The sequence below is a fragment of the Oculina patagonica genome, unplaced genomic scaffold (assembly GCF_052425735.1).
Source record: "Oculina patagonica isolate OP01 unplaced genomic scaffold, crgOcupat unplaced3, whole genome shotgun sequence".
NCBI lineage: Eukaryota > Metazoa > Cnidaria > Anthozoa > Scleractinia > Oculinidae > Oculina > Oculina patagonica.
The window spans coordinates 84,059-105,464 of NW_027558145.1; the positions used below are offsets into that span (position 1 = coordinate 84,059).

Consider the following 21,406-nt stretch of genomic DNA (forward strand, 5'->3'; position numbering starts at 1 on the left):
AGGTCAAAACGTCACCAAAATACTATCATTATTCTTTTATCCCTCGTTTAGCAAAAAAAAAGTCAGTTGTACGTCTTGTATACCCAACGTTCTGGTTTTTACCCTATAAAATATATAGATTTACCTGTTTACCGTCGCTATCACTTTACCTTTAAGCATAAACAGTTCTCCATTTGTGTTCTTTTTTACTAGTCATATTTACTTTTTTCAATACCCCTAATGTTTGCCATTACATCCTCAAGCCACCCACGAAACACACTTACCCAAGTAAACACTGTGTAATGATTACGAGACGAACAATCAGGGTCACCCCAGCTTACAATACCCTGCACTACCCACTGGCCTGCGGTGTTCCTACACTGAAACGGCCCACCGCTGTCCCCAAAGCACCCGTGTGTTTTGGTTTTCCCAGCATCCCCTGCGCAGATCATTTTACTAGTAACTATCCAGGTTCGATTGTCAGTGTGGAGTCCACCGTTCGGAGAAGTATCCAGCTTTGCTGCGCATGCACCATTTGAAACTACAGGCATGCGTGCTTGTTGAAGGATTGGAGCTGATTCTTGTACTTCACCAAACATTTGTCCCCAGCCTGCAAAGTAACAAAGTTTTAAGGTGACAATAATAAATACTATATGGAAAGCATGAATAGGACCGTGCTGGGAGAAATATCCAGCACAGCGAGGCGAGAAGACCGAGGACTTTGACCGATGTGCTCTCGATACGGTTCCGAGCAAGCTTGGTTAATAGAGAATGAATAAACTGCACTGGGCCGCGAACAAAATGCTGCTAGTGTACGCAGGATCTATGAAAGACCTATCAGCCAACAAATGAAAAACATGAAACGTGAAACTGCAAGGCTGAACGAACTGCGTAGAAAACTTAATGCGGCAGAGGGCACACGGATTGTAACAGTTGACTAGCGTTGGCTGCACATTCTGTTCTCTGTGGCATTATACTGTACTGACGAGGACTAAAGAGTCCGAAACAGCTGTCTACAGTTATGCATTTTTGATTCTCGGATTTGTCTCTATCATGTTTCTGCCGCATTAAGTTCTCTACGCAGTTCGTTCAGCCTTGCAGTTTCACGTTTCATGGTTAATAGAGGGTCTATATATACTCTGGAGGTTTGGCGGTTTAAGCCAATTTTGATTGTCAGTTTACGGGTACATTCCTATTTATGTGGCGGTTCACGGTAAAAAAAATTATTACACGACTTTATGAGTTGTATTAACTTGCACTCCGGTTGGTTGATTTACCCTCTCAACTGGCTTGGTCGTGTAATAATTAACAACTGGGGGGTCACAACTAGCCACCGACACTTCGGTGAATAGTTGTTTTACTAAAACAGTGAGATAATATAGCCCGAAAGAATGATTTTTGACTAGTTTTTAGCCTTCAAAGATTACAATTTTTCGCGCACGTTGCTAAAAGGTGAAAAGCAAAGGATATTCGGAGTTTGAGTAGCCAATCAGCCTGCGCCAAAAGCGCTATCAATTGTTGCTGGCTCGCCTTAGCGAGACAGCACACTATTCTGGTAGTCCTGTGTGTGTTGGGTATTCTGTGTTGTGTATGCGGTTCGGAGCCAAATTTTGGATGTCAGATTTAGCGCATGCGATCTTCGATTTTGTATATTTTTATCACGTGATACGATTCATGTCATACGATTGCGTGAATTACCGTTTGTCATAGGATTGCGTGAAGAACCGTTTTTAAAAGTATACTGGGAGCTTTGTAAACTTCATTTGCTACTTGTACTATTAAACGGTTTAAGTAACCAATGTCAGAATAGTGTTGAAAACTGAATATCCTGTTTAATGCTTCTTTGTTGTTACAACCTCTGTTAACTGAAATTCACGTAATATTTACAGTAATTGCGTGAATTGCCGTTTGTCGTAGGATTGCGCAAAGTAACGTTTTTAAAAGTATTATACTGTTAACTGAAATTCGCGTCTATTTTCAGTAATGATGTTAATAAGGGAGATATGTAAACTTCAGTAATGATTTTAAGGGAGGTATGTAAACTTCATGTGCTACATTGTACTCTGTATATTTTTATGATGTCATTCCATTGCGTGAATTACCGTTCATTATAGGATTGCGTGAAGGAGCGTTTATTAAAAGTATACAGTAAGTAATTGTTTGATTTTTTGGGAGATATCATGTAAACTTCATCTACTACATTCTAGCTATGAATAGTGTTGAAAACGGAATATGCTGTTTAGTGCATTGTTAACTGAAATTTGCGCCGCATTTCAAGCAGCCCTTCGAAAGTACACTGTAGTATTATGTCATCGCGTTGCGCGCGCGTAAACTGCCGTTTGTCATAGGATTGCGTGAAGTTGCGGTTATTAAAAGAATACACTAAATAATTGTTTGATTTTTTTTGGGAGATATGTAAACGTCATCTGCTGCATTGTACTATTCTACCTATGAAGAGCTTTGAAAACGGAATGTGCTGTTTAATTCTTATTTGTTGTTAGAACCATTGTTAACCAAAATTTGCGCCAAATTTCAAGCAGTCCTACGAAAGGGAACAGCATCTTGTTATTATAGGATTGCGTGAAGTAGCGTTTATTAAAAGTATACAGTAAGCTAAGGAATTGTTTGATTGTTTTGGGAGATATCATGTAAAGTTCATCTGCTATACTATATTGTTGGGCGTGTTTTAAAGCGAAAGTTATAAGAATGTTCCCTCAAACTACTGAACAATGTTTTCAATTCTTTTTCCGACATAGAAAACGAGCGGTCCGTACGGACAGTGTAGTATTTGATACAAATGTGCTACTCAGGAAAATATTAATAACCACCCCCCCCCCCCCCCCCCACCCCAACATCCAACATCTCTTGAAATTTCGGTTAATCTTCATACTTTATTTCAAAAGTTTAATTGTGAGACCCCCTCCCCCATCAGAATTTCCAATGAACCTCTGTGGGGTCGGTACAAAGATTTTCTCGAATCGCAATAAAATATTGTTAGCAAGCAAGAAAGAAAAAAATCATGGGTTGCACTGGAATGTTAGAAGTTGTATTGTCAGTGTTCTACATAAAATGTGAACAGTTAAATACTCGTGATAATCAATCATGATCTCGCGAGGTTAGCAATAAATCGCTTCCTACCACTCGAGCTACGTAGACTCTACAAACTCCAAAATGGCCGATGAAGGGACAAATGCATCACGTGATAAATGACGCTCGCGGCAATGTATGCCCGTGAGAAATCAAGTTTTCTGCTCAAAATCAAAATTCCACGAGGACAACGAAATTCTGCTCAAGTCCCTGTAAAGGGTGAGGAACTGGAAATTTGATTTTTTTCTTCTGCTTTATTTTTATTCATGGAAGGAAAGACTCCAGAAAACATGAGAAAATGATCAACTCGTGACGGGATGTTGTTTTTATTATTAAGAATGCGTCACCCAGGCTATTAAATTACTAAGTGGTTGTAAATTTAGAAAACAATCGCTTTGACAAATAAACTTTACTCGCTACTTTTGATTTGACTCTTACTTTTAACCCGAGTTTTAAACATTCAATTCTTAGTTTTAGTCAAGTGCTTGCTGTGTTACTTTTTTTTTCGTGGCGAAAGACAAGAAAGTCTGCCAAAACACACTTTTACGGTGTACGATGAGTATCATGCGGTAAAATCTTGAAAAAATACATAAAATCTTGAAAAGTTACATGAAATCTTGAAAAAAGACATAAAATCTTGAAAAGTGACATGAAATCTTGAAAAACACGAAAAAATCGAAAACAAAGTGAAGAATCTTGAAAAACGCGAAAAAATCTTGAAAAACATGAAAAATTTTGAAAACGCGAAAAAATCTTGAAAACGCAAAAAAATCTTGAAAAACGCGAAAAAATCTTGAAAAACGCGAAAAAATCTTGAAAACGCGAAAAAATCTTTTTTTTATTTTTTTTTTTATTTATTTATTTTTTTTTTTTATTTACAAATCAATTGATACAGGTACTTACATCACTTACAGAAAAAAAGGCTACTTACAAAAAGATAACTTAAACTACTTACTTACACTACTTACATTACTAAAATACAAATATAATTGTTGAGTAGAAGAAGAAAACTAACACTATACTTACACTTAGTCTATAGAAAAAAAAAAAAAAAAAATCTTGAAAAACGCGAAAAATCTTGAAAAACATGAAAAATCTTGAAAACGTGAAAAAATCTTGAAAACGCAAAAAAATCTTGAAAAACGCGAAAAAATCTTGAAAAACGCGAAAAATCTTGAAAAACGCGAGAAAACTTGAAAAACGCCAAACAATCTTGAAAATCACGCGAAAATCTTGATATAAACGCTGGAAGCTCGAAAATTATCATGAAAAGGTCAAATGAGATCTTGATCTCACGTGATACGTGCTTGTTGAATACATGTCTGTTAGGCCAAACACGACTCCCGTTGGCCGCTTAAAGTTAACCTTCAGTCTGTTTAATTATGGATTTTACGTTCTCTAGATCTCTAGAGCTGTTTCAGTAAAAATATTAATGCCATTTTGTTTGCTTGTTCTGTGGCATGTTTAGTTAAATGTCGTTTATCAGTCCTTTAAAAGAATATTGTTGTCTCACTGTCTGGAACGTGTATCGGATCAGTAGACCTCTCGAACATAACCTGCAGAACAGGCGGTTTATTTTGCGGGTCGAGGCACGAAGTGCTAGGTTTTTATTTAGCGGGTCACGCGAGGGCAAGCGCGAAGCGCGAATGAAAAATATAAAAACCGCCTGTTCTGCAGGCTATCTCGAACAATGATTTTGTTTATCATAAGCGTGCGGTCAGCTCGCAGGATTGTGTCTTTTCAACGGATGCGAAGATCCAAGATCCGAGTCCTTTCAAGGGTAATGCAGTCTCAAAGCATTGTGAGTTATTTCAGTTTTTCAAGCTCCCCTTAGCTTGGGTGTTGAGATTTGTACAAAAACGGCAAATCGAATGATTTCAAATAATTGGACGAGACTTCAGGAGCAACTGATGAGTTCCACTGAAGAACCGAAACTCGAGTCTTTTTTTTTTTTTTTTTTTTTTGTATTTTGATATTTTTATTTAGTATTGGAAGTTTCTTACATCTTACAAAGAAAAAAAGACACAATTACTTACATACACATACAAAAAAAAAAAACTACGCGCATATTACAAGCACAAGAGACTCTTTCTAGATTACAACAAATTATTCTAAATTACCTAAAAACTTAAACTTCTTAATCTTTTGCGCAGTTTTAAAGGATTATCATACTTCAACATACTTGCCCCATTTGTTTTCATGGACAGGCCATTTGTTATTTGATTTGGCAATATTAGTTTCAAGTTGGTAAATTTTCTTAACTTGAGCCTTAAATATAATAATAGAAGGTTTTACCTTATTACATCTACACCAATATATATGTTTTTTTGCAATTAATAAAATATGGTTGGTAAACAAGTTCTTTTCATCGGTTATACCTAACATTATATCTTTAAGACTAAGGGATTTTATTTGAATATTCTGCTGGCCCATCCATTTTATAACTTCTGCCCAAAACTTCACGGTATAGTGGCAAGTTGAAAAAATATGTTCGAGAGATTCGTCTGCTTCTCCGCAAAAAGAACAGGCTGGGGATGATGTTAGTCCAGCTTTGCTTAAGAGGACATTTGTTGCAAGACATCTGTTGAGAAGTTTATATTGAAATTCCCGCGATTTTGTGTCCAAAGCAACACGATGTGGCAAAAGATAGATTTTCTTCCAATTCAGTTCATCATCATTTTTGAACAGAGTGTTGTATTTAAGTTGAGCTGTAGGTGGAGTAATGATTCTATTTCGGAGTTCCTTGTAAATAGCCTTGGATACAACTTTAGAAATTAAGACATTTTGCCCGTTTAACTGTAGCTGGGTTTGATTTTGTGTGTTGAAGGGCTCCATGTCTCTATAGTTGTACGTTCGTAGAAATCTCCGCCATTCAGCTGGAAGGGCATCAATTACACAACAAAGTTTAAATGCATCCAACGGAGAGATTCTAAGTTCCCTCAACTTATGTCTTGTAATGAGCTCGTTATTATCAGAGACCAGGTCTCCTAATCTAAGTATGCCCTTATCTACAAGTCCATGATTGTACACTGATTTCCCATTAATACATATAGCTTTATTGTTCCACAGAATGATTTTTGAAAAATCATCACCTGCGAGATTGTTTACAATATCTTGCCTTGCCGCCGAACATTCTGCAAAATATTTCAAGCATTCTTCATAGAAAGTTGGTAGTTTGACGGGCAATTTTTTTACATCAAAGTCACAACAAAGAATAAACTTGCCACCAACAGGTTTTAGATAGTGCAGTAAAATCGTTTTCCAGTTGCTGGGTTGTTTACTTGCGAGTCTTTTACAACAAAGAATTCTCTGAGTTTTTATAATTGAGTCGAGGTGTGGAGCTTTGAGTCCACCATCTTCAACCTCGCTTACAAGAGCAAGACGTTTGACTTTGTCTCTGCCTTTCCAAATAAAGTCAAAAATAATTTTATTTGCTTCCTTAACGAATTCTTTATTTAAACAAATCATACTCGCGCGGTATAAGATTACTGGGATAATGAACGTTTTAACTATTTGAATTCTACCAATAAGGGTCAAATCTCTCCACCTCCATATTTTTAACTTTTTCTTAATAGAGTCGACCAATTCATCAAAATTTAACTGTTGTTTAGTACGATTGTCGTATGTGAAATATATTCCGAGGATTTTGAGAGCTTTTTTAATCTTTACACCGTTAAAAAGGTTAAAGTCGGGGAATAATTTTATGGAGTTTCCAAGTAACATAATTTCTGATTTGTCACGATTAATGTTAAGTCCAGAGCACTCTCCAAACAATTCTAGAAGTTTGAGAAATCTTAATATAGAACTATCGTTCAGGAGAAAAGCCGTTAAATCATCTGCAAAAACCTGCAGTTTTATTTCTTCTCCATCTACCATGATTCCCTGAATGTTTTTGTTGCTTCGTATACTTATATTTAAAATCTCCAGGACAATGATGAACAGATAGGAGGAAAGTGGATCTCCTTGCCTTACACCTCGCTGTATTTCAAAGGGAGCAGTAGCAAAACCGTTGTTCATCACGCAACTTGATATATTATTGTAAAAAGTTTTAATCCATTGAATAAACGAAGGTCCGAAGCGAAAAGCAGAAAGTGTGCGAAACATAAAGTCCCTATTAACAGAATCAAATGCTTTTTTGAAGTCAACTGCAACGAGTCTTCCCTGAATCTGATATTTTTTAGTGTAATCCAAAACGTCGTCGATAGATCTTACAGCATCGCAGATAGTTCTGTCTTTGACATACGCACTTTGATTATGGTGTATGATGTTAGGAAGAACAGCTTCTAGTCTTTTTGCGATGGCTTTTGAGCCAATTTTTACGTCAACATTAATGAGCGATATAGGCCTCCAATTTGATATAACCCTTCTGTCTTTGTCTTTCTTTTCAATTAGTGTTATGATAGCTCGCTTTTGTGAGCTTGACAACTCTCCGTGATCATATGAGTAATTTAGGCTCTCCACCATCAGATTTCCGACAATGTTCCAAAATGCCACATAGAATTCTACTGTTAGGCCATCTTCGCCCGGTGATTTGTTGTTCTCAAATAATTGAAGACTTTTAAAACATTCAGCAACTGTGAATTTCCCTTCACAAATTTGAGCATCATCAGCCGTGAGTTTGGGTATTTCAGGGTTCTCAAGAAAAAAGTTGAGCGAGTCTGTTGGTGGAGTTAAAGAGTCATCTTTGTAAAGATCCGTATAGAACTTTTCAATCTCATGCATAACATTTTTTGGATCAGTGATTAAAGTGCCCTCCTTATTAAAAACCTTGCGGACGGAGCTTTTCGCCTTTTTGTGTGATTCGAGGTTTAAAAAATATCTATTACTTTTCTCTCCCTTTTCATACCAGGTTGCTTTTGATCGAATTATTGCGCCTTGAGCTAGATTTTCATATAAATTATCATACTCAATCTTTAAATATTCTAATTGCTGAAGGTTTTCATCGGATGGGTATTGTGCACAATTTTCTTCGCAGTTTTTCAAAGAAGCCTCGATGTCTATTACCTTTTGCCTTTTTTTACGCGCCTTTTCTTTGCCGTATTTCATCGATACCTGTCGTATTCTGTATTTTATTAAGTCCCACACGAGCCTTTTGTCGGTAATTGTGTTGAATTCATCCAACCAGATTGGCATACTCTCATTGATTAATGTGATGAAGTTGTCATCCTCCGCCAGGCTGGCGTTAAATTTCCAAAAAGAAGGGCCGTGTTGTTGCTTACTTATGTTATTGAAATGGAGCATAATTGCCGAATGATCGGAATTTATGGAGGAGACAATATCAGTTCTTACAATGTCTTCCTGACAAGCGTCGCTTATTAACCAATAATCAAGTCTTCTTTGGATAATCGGACGTTTTTGCCTCCAAGTGAATCGTTTAGATTCGGGATTTCGTATTCTCCATATATCTACTAAATCATAATCTAAGCATAAGTCGCTAATTTTTTTTGTGGAATCTTTTTTTGACGGGTTACCACCAGAACAGTCAAGATCAGTGTCGAGCGCAACATTAAAGTCACCTCCAACAAATATTTTTTGCTCTTTATCGGCGACAAAACTTTCAATGATCTTATTAACGTTTTCAAAAAAAACACATTGCTCTTGCACCTTATTAGGCGCATAAATATTTACAAGCAGGAAAGCTGAGCTTTGCACTTCAGCTTCTATTATTAGGTAGCGTCCTTCATTATCGGCATTGACAGAATTTAATTTGAAATCTAAATCACTCCTTACTAGAGCCATTACTCCACAGCTGTGATTAGTACCATGTGAAAAAAAGAGCTTACCTTGCCATTGTGTTTTCCAGATGTCTTCAACTTCCTCCGTGCTGTATGTTTCTTGTAGAAATACAATGTCATATTTACGTTCATTCAACCACATAAAAAGAGCCTTTCTTTTCTTTGCAGACCGAATCCCTCGAACATTTAGTGAAAGAAGTTTAAAATCAGCATATTCTTTCTCGAAAGGAGCAAATGATCATGCGAAAGAAATGAATGACTGCGCAAAAGTGCGAAAAAGGTGAAAGAGTGAAAGCGAATTTATAATCTGCCCGAGGTCTCTTGCGTCTCACGTTTTTAACACATTTAACACAAGACAAAAGAAACTTACACAATAACACTAAACATGCTAAATAAGAGGCAGCAGATATTTTGTATCTGTAGCGCTGCCTAAGGAATTTGAGGCTATTCATATGTGTAATGATACGCACCCGCTTTAAAATTCAAAACAAAAGGTCAGCAAGTTAACAGCAAAATTAACATAGCCTTGGTAGCACACAATAAATTGTTCCTCTAAGGAGTGTTTATCGAACAAAAATAAATTTATAACGGAACTAGTTCGCCATCGATGAAAAGTTTGTCGGGTTCAGGTTTGCTGAAGTAGGCCAATTTACCCTCTTCTCGCGCTTTTTTCATTTTTGGCCACTGGAGCTTTCTTCTGCGTCTAATTTCCTCTGGAAAGTCGGCATACACCTTTACATCTGTATCCGCCGCTTCTCCCAGCTCTCTAACGCTCTTAAATATACATTCTCGCTCTTGGAATCTTAAGAAGCGGGCGATGATCGGTCGTGTTTGGCCTTGCACTCTTTTACCCAGCCGATGGGCCCTTTGAAATTCGATTTCGTCTGAATCGGGAATGTTGAGCTCGTCTCTAAAGAATTTGTGCAACACCTCTGCAGTGTTTTCTTGACCTTGCGTCGCTTCAGGTATTCCAAAAAAGCGTACGTTCTCTCTTCGGCTGTAAACCTCTTGGTAGAGAAGTTTGTCTTCAAGCTCCTTGATTTTGCGTGTATTTTCGTCGTCTTTCGCTTTTAAATCTTCTATCTGAGAGTTCGCAAACACTATTCCCTTTTCAATCTCTGCGACATTACTCTGGATCGCTTTGGTTTTCTCGTTCACATGGTCTAATTCGGTGCGGTTTTTGCTTACCGCTACTTCAACATTTTCCAGGCGTTCGAATAAACCTTCCAACTTTTCCAACTTCGTTTCGACGCTATCGAGCCTGCTCAAAATTGCTTCTAGTTGGGTTGTAATTTTCTCCATGTTTCGTGCCGTGGCAGACTCGTCGGTGAAAGCTTCGACGCTGATTAAGTCAGACTTTGGGCTGTCCTGGCAAATTTTTTTCCCCTCTGGCGAGGAAATATCACTATCCGAGCTTCCACTTCCCCTGTCTTTTCTTTTTGCAGCTAAAACTGTACTACTGGCCATAAAAAGTAAACTTTAGCTTAAACTTTAGCGGGAGCGATTTGATACACGTCCTCACACCATGGTCGCCCCAATCCCCCCCGAAACTCGAGTCTTGCTTAAGAATAAAAAAAAAAATTGCCAGAAGAGATCATCGTTACCGCATCCTGGAGACTTCAAATGCAGTAATCAAACTGTAATAGAATTTATTTGTTGGATGCAAGTAACGAGACAAAACGAATAAAAAAATGGAGGCAGTTAGTTGAGTTCCAAAACGCAAATCTCAACCAATAATTTTACCGAAACAGCTCAAAGGGAGTAGTGTTTGGCCTAACAGACATGTATTCAACATGCAAGCACGTCGTCTCACGTGAGATCAATATCTCATTTGACCTTTATTAATCTTCAAGCTTTTTCTCGTTTTCAAGATTTTTTTCGCGTTTTTCAAGATTTTTTTGCGGTTTTCAAGATTTTTTACCGTTTTTCAAGATCTTTCGTGTTTTTCAAGATTTTTTCGCGTTTTTCAAGATTTTTTTCGCGTTTCCAAGATTTTTTCGCGTTTTCAAGATTTTTTCGCGTTTTTCAAGATTTTTCACTTTGTTTTCAAGATTTTTTCGCGTTTTTCAAGATTTTTTTCGCGTTTTCAAGATTTTTTCGCGTTTTCAAGATTTTTTCGCGTTTCTCAAGATTTTTCACTTTGTTTTCAAGATTTTTTCGTGTTTTTCAAGATTTCATGTAACTTTTCAAGATTTTATGTATTTTTTCAAGATTTCATGTAACTTTTCAAGATTTTAACGCATGATACTCATCGTACACCGTACACTTTGCTTAAATGCAAAGATTTGAATCTTGTATATTTAATTGCGTGCGACCTGTGAAAGCCCCGAAATGAATATTGTTTAAGAACAAAAAAAAATGCAATGCACACATGCCGACAAATAGTGGCAGCTTGCCGAACATGATATTTAACATCACGCGAAAACTTTAAGCCCCCGTCACACAGTCTAAACGGCCGGTTTAGGACTATATCGAGGATATTGCGACAAGTCTTGCTGCAAGGCAGGCGAGAAAACTCAAGCCAATAGTCCTTGTGACGAAACATTCCGCTCTCAGACGAAGGAAATGACATTGACATTTCTCCATGTTCAATTTGCGTGACCGATTGTTGATGTTTTAGGAAAAGAGCATGCTGCTTTAAAATTACACGTGGTTCCTTTAATAAAACTTTCGCTTTCATGTTTGACAAATAAACTTTACTTGCAACTCGAAGTTTTTGTCATGTATTTGCTGTTTTAAGACAAGAAATTCTTGCAATTCATACTGGGAAACGCGAGGATTTGAATCTTGCATATAATTACATACGATCTTCTGAAAGCCGATCTTTCGAAATGAATGGCACGCTTGTTCTACACCAGTGAGCATTAGTCCACACCTAGCGTTATCCCGGTAGCACTTTTCACCTCACCCACAACCACCACAGGGCACAGAGGAGTCAAGTTTGTCCGCAATTCAAAATCTCTACTGTGCAAAACGACCTTCAAACATGTTCAAAGCAAAGCGATCGTGCATGTAACGTGTAAGCGTACGTGATACAAACACCGTCATGCGATACTTGTTTGCAAATCGTCTGGTGATATCGTATTCTGACAATGGTCGCCTGGGGCGAAAAAATCGTCGCCCGAAGGGCGACGATTTTTTTTCGGAAAGCGAAGCTTTCCGACGAGGCACGAAGTGCCAAGAAGAATCAAAGGCTCTATGAGCAAAGTCGTGAATGTGGTATATTATAAACTGATAGCCCAGAATTAGCCAAAATAAATTTTAAATGTGTGCTGACAAACAACATTTTTTGTAATTGTCTATGAAATCTGTTAACATATGTCACAGTTGAGTCATGTTTAAAATTCTAGCTGGTAAGTGATAAATAACCCCATATTCTAACTGAAAACTAACCATCCAGTAGTCCATCGAGGCCTTCTAGCTAAGCAGCTAAGAAGTGAAGATTATATTAGAGCTTAAAATAATTAATGCTGAGAGAGACACGTATAGTGGTAACAAGATATGAAGTACCTTAAGATGCTGCGAAGCTGGTAATGGAAAGAAGCTAGGGATTTTTTTCCACCAAACTGTTTCACATTTGCTAAAGGGTTCTTTAATTAATAACCAGGTAGCTCAGCCATTTTATACAGGACAGTGGTATTATTCGACATACATTTTTCTCTGTTAAAGAATGGCAGACACTGTGACAGAAGGCAAATAATTAAAAGAAACTAACAGATGCCTCATACATGTGACTTCTAAGAATTGAAATTGGCAGGAAACAGTAAAGCCAACATAATTTATTATCAATTTAGAGGCGTGATACATGTAACAAATGAAAACTGCTGCTTATTTCCTTTTCTGGTATCTTAACTTGCAACCAAAAAGTTTACTTTACCCCTTTACATGCCACGAAAATCATCAATGCATTTTAATCAGCCTTATTAATTCATTTTTAAATAATCTCTATACATTGCCAGCCATCCTGCAAAGATTTGGTGGCCATGTTGGATTAAAGGATCTGAACCTTAAAGCTTGTTTATCTTTTACTCTTTGTTTTCAGCAGTCAATAACAATAACTCCAAATATTTTATTTTTCAAGCTGTACAGTCTGCTAAAAGTCAATTTATAGAGAGCAGTATTCACTGTTTGTGAAAAATAAATGAGAGTAAATTTGAAATAAAATTCTTTTTCTGATCATGTGTTTCATACAACGTTAGGGCAGGAGGATGTTCATTCCAGCCCACACCTCTTGACAGCCTAGCCCCATGCAGAGTTCAGTGATGTGTTGTATTGCAGGATATTGTTTTGGCGAATCTATAAATTAATTCAAAATTCTATGTGCCTTGTTAAAATAAATCTGTAGGACAACACGTACAACAAACCATCTAAGTGTAAGCAATTTGTTATTTATCAGCATGGCATGCAACCACAATGGGCGTCAAAAGTTCTTGAGACAGTTGGATGAAATTGATACTAATTTAAAATTCCCGTTTTTTCACCTTTAATCTGCTGCCGCTTCTGAACCACTCCCCCTCCCCCCTTTTCAATGTTGTACTCAAACAAGGCAAGTCTTGCAGATAACAAATACAACATTGTTTCGGGGGGAGGGGGTTATATTGAAGGGGTGAGGGGTAAAATTTGTCCAAGGTACTCAAAAAGTGCCGACTGTCTCGACACATTTGGCGCTCATTGTCTGAAGGTGAATTTTCGGTATATCTTGAAAATAAGAAACTACATAACATGGACACAAATATATATTATTCTTTAGAATCAGGTGATCACATTGGTACTGCGCTGCATTACGAAAGATTAATTAGCGCGTAAATATCGTGATTATTGTAATTTGGCGATGACGTCACAAATCGGCTAGACCTGCGCATAAACAAGGCCAAATCGTTTTCAAGGCTAGCATTTGTGTTGAAACACGTGCGTATGTCTGCATTGCAAAGAAATTAATAGGATTAGGTGCCAAATAAATTATGCAACAACCTTAAATATCTCGGGGTTTTTTTTATCGCATTTTAAAGCTGCTTAGAGCAAAGGAAAAAATCGGGCGTGCGTGACGAAGAAAGCTATCGGACGCCACCAAAAACTGTGTTCGCGGGAAAAGCGGTCCAGTCTTAGAAAAATCCCAAGGTTAAGGAATGGGATGGGGCGATTTACTGTCTAGAAACTAATGCGGTAAGCAGGCGCCAGCGCAAGACACGTTTCTTTCAGAACAGGACAATGTTTTGGCGTAGCAAATGGTATAAGTTCCTTGAAGCACGGCAAAAGGTACTATTTACAGACGGAATGTGAAAAAGATTCTATAAATTGCACGAAAGATCAAACTTGAATGCGATGACAGCTTGTGGACAGGACGCATTGCGTATCTCTTAGCTAAAGAAGAAGTATTTTTAACATGGTAAATCTAATTACATGACGATGCACTAAAGAAGAACATATAACTTTCATAACCTTTGGTCTGTTTTGAGGACGCATCTCCGATACCGTGAAGTCTCTAGATAAAGGCGTAATTTCCAGAATAATTGCAAGTATGAACAAGACAATGGATTAAACAATTGTAAACAATGGACAGGGTACAAATATCGAATATATATTACTTTCCACCGATTATTTTCGCACATTTTTGAGCCTATGATCGCCTTGTGTGACGGTGTCACGCAACTGGTACGTAAAACGTCACATGCCCGTGACTCTGACGGCTTTTCACGTTATTATTGACGATATTATTCATTTAATCACGTAAAAATGCATGCAATTGAATGGAATCGCAACTATCCGTGATTTTTCAACAAACAGCTTGTCAATAACATGTAAAAACGGCTTCTTTTCTCGAAATGAACGGGTAACCACGAGTAACCACGGGTAACCAAAATAGTTGAGAAACAAGATACTCTTATTCCTTTTAATTTGTTTGGTTACCCGTGGTTAACCGTGGTAACCCGTTATGTTATATATCAGAAAAATGCGTCTTAGCCCACGAAACATTGTAGTTCCATGGATTCTTAGTTTGCACTTATAACTATTGCAAAAAGCTAGATTTCCCTTTTAGACAATGGGCGTCAAAAGTTCTTGAGACAGTTGGATGAAATTGATACTAATTTAAAATTCCCGTTTTTTCACCTTTAATCTGCTGCCGCTTCTGAACCACTCCCCCTCCCCCTTTTCAATGTTGTACTCAAACAAGGCAAGTCTTGCAGATAACAAATACAACATTGTTTCGGGGGGAGGGGGTTATATTGAAGGGGTGAGGGGTAAAATTTGTCCAAGGTACTCAAAAAGTGCCGACTGTCTCAACACATTTGGCGCTCATTGCAGGTTCCTTTTTGGCTGAGATAAGGGGGGGGGAGGCATAGGACATGTACAGAAATCGACCTTAAGGTTACTATTGTTATATTAGTGGCTATTACATTTTAGCGCTTTTAGTGAGTTGGGCGAAAATCGCTTAATTTAGTACTTGCTAAAATTTGTCTTGGTCAAATTTCAAGTACCCCGGTACCTCCCCGGTACCCCCTTCCCACCCTAATGGAACACAAAAATGGATACTGGTAACTTTGTTCTTTTAGGCAATGCAATTTATATTCATTCAATGTCAAGATATGGTAGTCTTTTTCTTTTGCTGAACATTTATTTTCATCTTAGCCATATATTCATCACCAGCCAGTAAAAGCTGGTTTACACGATATATTTACTATTTTTTGAAGTTTTTGGAAAATCCCTATAGAGTCGCTAAATCTTGCTCAGAAAAAATCGTTAAAATTAATAGCTGCTAACAATAGTACTCTCTCAGTATTTCTTTGAATGTCTACCCCATAGCACTCAGTGGATGTTGACAAAGCAAAAAGTTACCTGAGTGCAATGATACACCCCTGGAGAACTACAATTACCACAGTTGAACTAATATGTCCCTTTTTTGACAGACCATGTGTATGAAGAAAAAATAATTGTAAGGGTTTGATGCATAATACTGTGTTTACAAATGTAGTTTTGCCTTCAAAAGCAGAGCAAATTTATCATTCACATAACATGATAAGGCTTGCTACCTAATGAGCTACGAATGCCAGAGGAAATTTTGATTTAAGTTTAAGTCATGAGATAGATGTACTTGGGAACTTCGTTAACGAGAGTGTGACAACGAATATAAAATATTACGAGATACAAAAACTTGACGAACGTGCAAATGAATGATCGACCGAAAGACAAAGCAAGCCAACTATAGATATCTCTAATTGTTTCCAAACGCATCAGTTTAATCTTGCTGAGTGAGACTAATTTGTAGCGGAAAATACTGCCTTATTTAGGGTGATTTATTACTTACCCATCCACTATTTGATTGCATTTCAATGGAAGATAATTTCATATCCGCGGACTTTCAAAATAAGCTATTGTTCGGCGTGCAAGTTTCTTGCTTCCTTGCATTGGCCATCCTTTCCATTGCATTGTGTGTAAATGTGGATTCGAGCACTGGCCTCACTAGAAAAATTCCTTCCAGAAAGGAAAAAATATTCGTATTCTCCTGATGTACATCCACAAGTTCGCTTTACAACTCGGGAAACCAGCCCTTGTGCACGTTCATCCGCCATTTTGAACTTAATTTAAACTTAATATAAAGTTGCCAGGTTACCAAGGGAGTTTACACAAATTTAATTGAATTTCTCCAGCAAACCGCTATAAGTCGTTCTTTGCATTCACGACTTAAAACTCAGAGACTCAAAGGACAGTGCAGAATGCAATGGAGTCGACAATTGAAAGTATTGTTTTATGTTCGTGTTTATTTGCGTTATTTTACTTGCAATTAGATGTTGAGAAACCACTTGTATTCCTTCCCGAGTATTTGTTACGCTAATCTTTGCAAACGTAACATGATACTTCTGTTCGTTTGTAACAAGATACTTTTGTTTTTTTCCTTGAAAATGCCGTAACGTGACCCTTTGTTCATTATTTTTTGTTTCACAGCGACATCGATGGCATTTGTCTTCCTTTCAATAATAAAGCCAATTATTTCACTTTAATTTAATTAAGTTGCGGTTTCAACTGCACGAAAGACGTTTCTCAAAAAGTAAAGAGCAAATTTAGTCAAAAAACATCTCTTTCGAAAGGTTTTTAAAACGCAGTACAGCTAGGATATCTGTTTCCTGGTTATGAGGAGTTTCACGCCGAAAATCCCGGTGCAAGTTTTTGCATTCCTAATTACGAAAGCGCTATGAAAGTCTAAAAATCTAATTTAATTAATTTGCGGTTTTCACTTGGCGCCACGAAGTCTGCAGGAATCCTATCACAAACACGCAATACAAGTGATGTTCATGAGAGTTCCAGCAAAAAACGTAGACTAAACTGCGCATGCGTTTGGCGTAAAGAACGTTGCCCTAGAACGTCGAGTAGTACCACAAGGAGAGCAAAGGGTTTTCTGAAACAAATATATACGTTTGAGATCTTCATATGAAAGTAACGTAGATGTGCTACAGGTTTTACCTAGGGGTACGGTCAGGTGCTCCCCACCCCCACCCCCTCCACAAGGAATAATTAATTAATTAATTGATATTAATTAATTATTTGGTGATTAAAAGTTTACACATTAGCGCGTTAGGGGTTTAGCAGATGACAGCCCACCAAACCATCACAAGAGTACATTCTGCACTAAAAAGACAAGGGACGAAACATTATACCACGTGATCGGCTCGATGTGACCCGAAGCATACTGGTGGCGGAAACGGAAGTCGTGCGAGATCCATGCTGTGACAGATGAAATCAACCGTCACTAATCCGAAATTCAAAACAACAGTGATCCTTCGACCGGCGGTAAGATTCAAAATATGAATAGTGCTCTCCAGGAAAAGCGAAATTTACCAGACGAGGATCAACGCAATCCGAAGAAATTGAAAGTGGAGTGCTAAGTTACTTGTGAAACACATTACGGTATTGCAACATCACTCGTCTCGCATGTCTCGTGACGCATTTCCGCCACCAGTATCCTCCGGTCCACATTGTACGAAAGGCCATCCCCTTTTTTCGACTAATTTGCTTGTTTACAAGCAGAAGTAGGAGATTAGGAGTGATGTGGGCAAAATTTGGAACATTCTTGTCTACTCTCAAGGGACTTTTTTAATTTCTCAAGGGACTGTTTTAATTTCTCAAGGGAGTTCTTTCCGCTTAGTGGGCGATGAAAGGGTCTCTTAAAGCGCCTAGAGCAGGCCTGGATAGGCGCTATAAAAATATATTTATTATTATTATTATTATTATTATTATTATTGCGTCAACACTTCCGATCTCGTGTTAAAGACGTGACTTGTCACATATTCCGCTGTAGGTGATGAAAGGGTCTCTCATTAGTATTGCGTCAACAATTGCGATCTCGTGTTAAAAACGTGACTTGTCACATGTATAAACGTTATATAACAGTTATTTTTATGCGTGAGTATCTCAAATGAGATATGACACAACTAATCGAGAATGTGAGTGGTTCAGTGTTTCACAGTCTAAAGCGTTGTACTAGTACAAGCGTCTCACTCACTGAAGCCGGGCGCTAATATTTAACCTAAAATGATTAAGAACGGAAATTATCTTTTCTTTCACAAACTATTCGTCGAATACACTCCCTTTGTTCGTCTTTAAATGTTTTGTGAACAAAACTCTTGAGAGATTTTCTAAAACCTAGAAGAACTCGCTTTCTACTTCATTCCGCTCAACCTGCGCTCAACACCCGCCATGATAACAATTGTTTTTGTCTACGTGCGATATTTTTGGACCGGAAATTAGACTTGAACTCCATTAGCCGCTGTGGGTGATGAAAGGGTATCTCATTAGTATTGCGTCAACACTTGCTATCTCGTGTTAAAAACGTGACTTGTCACATGTATAAACGTTATATAACAATTATTTTTATGCGTGAGTATCTCAAATCCGATATGACACAACTAAGGATTTGTTTTCGCGACAATCGATTGCGTTAGTCACGCTTAACACGAGTGAATAATCATTTATTCGCGTTCTCAATTCAAGGGATTTCTTTTCGGTGTGGGTGAACAATGCGTCAGTCAACACTTGAAGGCAACGTATAAGTCGCGCTAATATTTAACCTAAAGGATTTGTTTTCGCGACAATCGATTGCGTTAGTCACGCTAAACACGAGTAAATAATCATTCGCGTTCTCAATTCAAGGGATTTCTTTTCGGTGTGGGTGAACAAAGCGTCAGCCAACACTTAAAGGCAATGTATAAGTCTTTCACAGACTAAAGCGACGCTAATATGTAACCAAGAACGTAAGAACGCAAGTTTGGACTGGTAGAAGCGTCTAACACACTAAAGGAGCGCTAATATTTAACCTAAAACGATTAAGAACGCAAATTTGTACTTTTACAAGTCTTTCACATTCGCGACAATCGATTGCGTTAGTCTCGCTAAACACGAGTAAATAATCATTTATTCCCGTTCTTCTTACACCGAGGATGAGGCAACATGCTTGTCCCAACTTTCAAGAAACCCTTTTCAGCGATAATATTTATTTATTTTAAAATTCCGCCGTAGCACGGAAAAATGAATGTTTCGCACATTTTATCGGGCAAAAGACGAGAAAAATACGCATAAGACTCACATTACGAGCTGATCGGATGGTTTTTAAAATTTGATTTCTGCAAAGGCTGATTTTGTGTAAGGCTCAGGTCAGTCATTTAAAGGTCGTAGTTTTCGTCACTGGCACGATCGTCTGGCGTCTTTGGTGGTGTGATGTAATACTCTTCGACACCACTGGTGATAGATCACGCTCTTACCGAATCCCATCGGAAGCACCGCCAAATCATCTTTTCTTTCACAAACTATTCGTCGAATACACTCCCTTTGTTCGTCTTTAAATGTTTTGTGAACAAAACTCTTGAGAGATTTTCTAAAACCTAGAAGAACTCGCTTTCTACTTCATTCCGCTCAACCTGCGCTCAACACCCGCCATGATAACAATTGTTTTTGTCTACGTGCGATATTTTTGGACCGGAAATTAGACTTGAACTCCATTAGCCGCTGTGGGTGATGAAAGGGTATCTCATTAGTATTGCGTCAACACTTGCTATCTCGTGTTAAAAACGTGACTTGTCACATGTATAAACGTTATATAACAATTATTTTTATGCGTGAGTATCTCAAATCAGATATTTTCGCGACAATCGATTGCGTTAGTCACGCTTAACACGAGTGAATAATCATTTATTCGCGTTCTCAATTCAAGGGATTTCTTTTCGGTGTGGGTGAACAATGCGTCAGTCAACACTTGAAGGCAACGTATAAGTCGCGCTAATATTTAACCTAAAGGATTTGTTTTCGCGACAATCGATTGCGTTAGTCACGCTAAACACGAGTAAATAATCATTCGCGTTCTCAATTCAAGGGATTTCTTTTCGGTGTGGGTGAACAAAGCGTCAGCCAACACTTAAAGGCAATGTATAAGTCTTTCACAGACTAAAGCGACGCTAATATGTAACCAAGAACGTAAGAACGCAAGTTTGGACTGGTAGAAGCGTCTAACACACTAAAGGAGCGCTAATATTTAACCTAAAACGATTAAGAACGCAAATTTGTACTTTTACAAGTCTTTCACATTCGCGACAATCGATTGCGTTAGTCTCGCTAAACACGAGTAAATAATCATTTATTCGCGTTCTCAATTCTAGGGATTTCTTTTCGGTGTGGGCCGGAGGTGTGGGTATATATGAAGAATGTATTGAACCGCTGAACTGTTTGTTTGCTTTAGTAGGCCGGAATAAGCTTATACGCGACACGAGTACTACAGTATATTCAATGTGTTTTCGATTGGGTTTTCTTTGGCTCCTTAATTTGCGGTTGAGTTTTGTAAACAGCGCGTTGTTGACTTCTAGGTTTCAGTTTTAATTTAGAATGTGATGTGGAAGTGTAAAGTATTCAGGTAAGCTAAGTTATTTTCAAGACTTCCACTCCTAAACAACATGAAAAGCGTCTTTCACCCTTTAGCAAAACACTACTCCATACCACAATTGACAGCCAACAGATAGACCATAGCAAAATAGTCGTAGTCTCATAGAGACCTTTGATTTTTCTCTGTTTAGCGTCGTCCGACCGACCCAGATTTTCGCGTTTTCAAAAAAAAAATTTATACAGAAGGTATAGAAGGCAATGACACATTATTTTAAATAATGTTTCATCCTTTTTACGCTGTTCTTGTTTGAGTTTAACCACGACGTCGATTTTTCCTTCCTCCATTGCCGCCATGTTGACTTTGTAACCATGTCTTCTTGTTTCCAGGCTCCACGGACATTATGCTGAGGTACCGGGCCTCCTAGTTCCAGACTCCTTATCAACTTTTTTTTGAATTTTTTTTTTAATTCCGACCGACCGACCCAAAATCAGAAAACACATACGACGATAAACGAAAAAAAAAAGGGGATGGCCAAAACACATTTTTAACTGCCTAAAACTCGTCCCCCGAAATACAGCTTATACGACTTGTTTGAAGATTTTCTTACAGCGTATGGGGAGAGAATACTAGTCTTAAACCACATGTAAAAAATGAGATCGTTTCGTTTGATTTTTAGCGAGAAACGAGGGATCGGAATTTCGCCTCAAATCGCTTTCGTCCCTTGCTCTCTTTCTTACTGCTG

The 21,406-nt window shown here is 37.9% G+C and overlaps 1 protein-coding gene across 1 annotated transcript; it reads right to left on the reverse strand.

The window, feature by feature from the left end:
* Positions 1–74: 74 nt before the first annotated feature.
* On the reverse strand, positions 75–16,481 carry LOC144640416 (tryptase beta-2-like). Its single transcript, XM_078499570.1, has 2 exons — positions 16,105–16,481; positions 75–589 (listed from the first exon to the last, which is right to left on the reverse strand). The coding sequence occupies exons 1-2, from the start codon at positions 16,106–16,108 to the stop codon at positions 189–191; spliced, it is 405 nt and encodes a 134-aa protein (XP_078355696.1). The 5' UTR covers positions 16,109–16,481; the 3' UTR covers positions 75–188.
* Between the last annotated feature and the right edge of the window lie 4,925 nt (positions 16,482–21,406).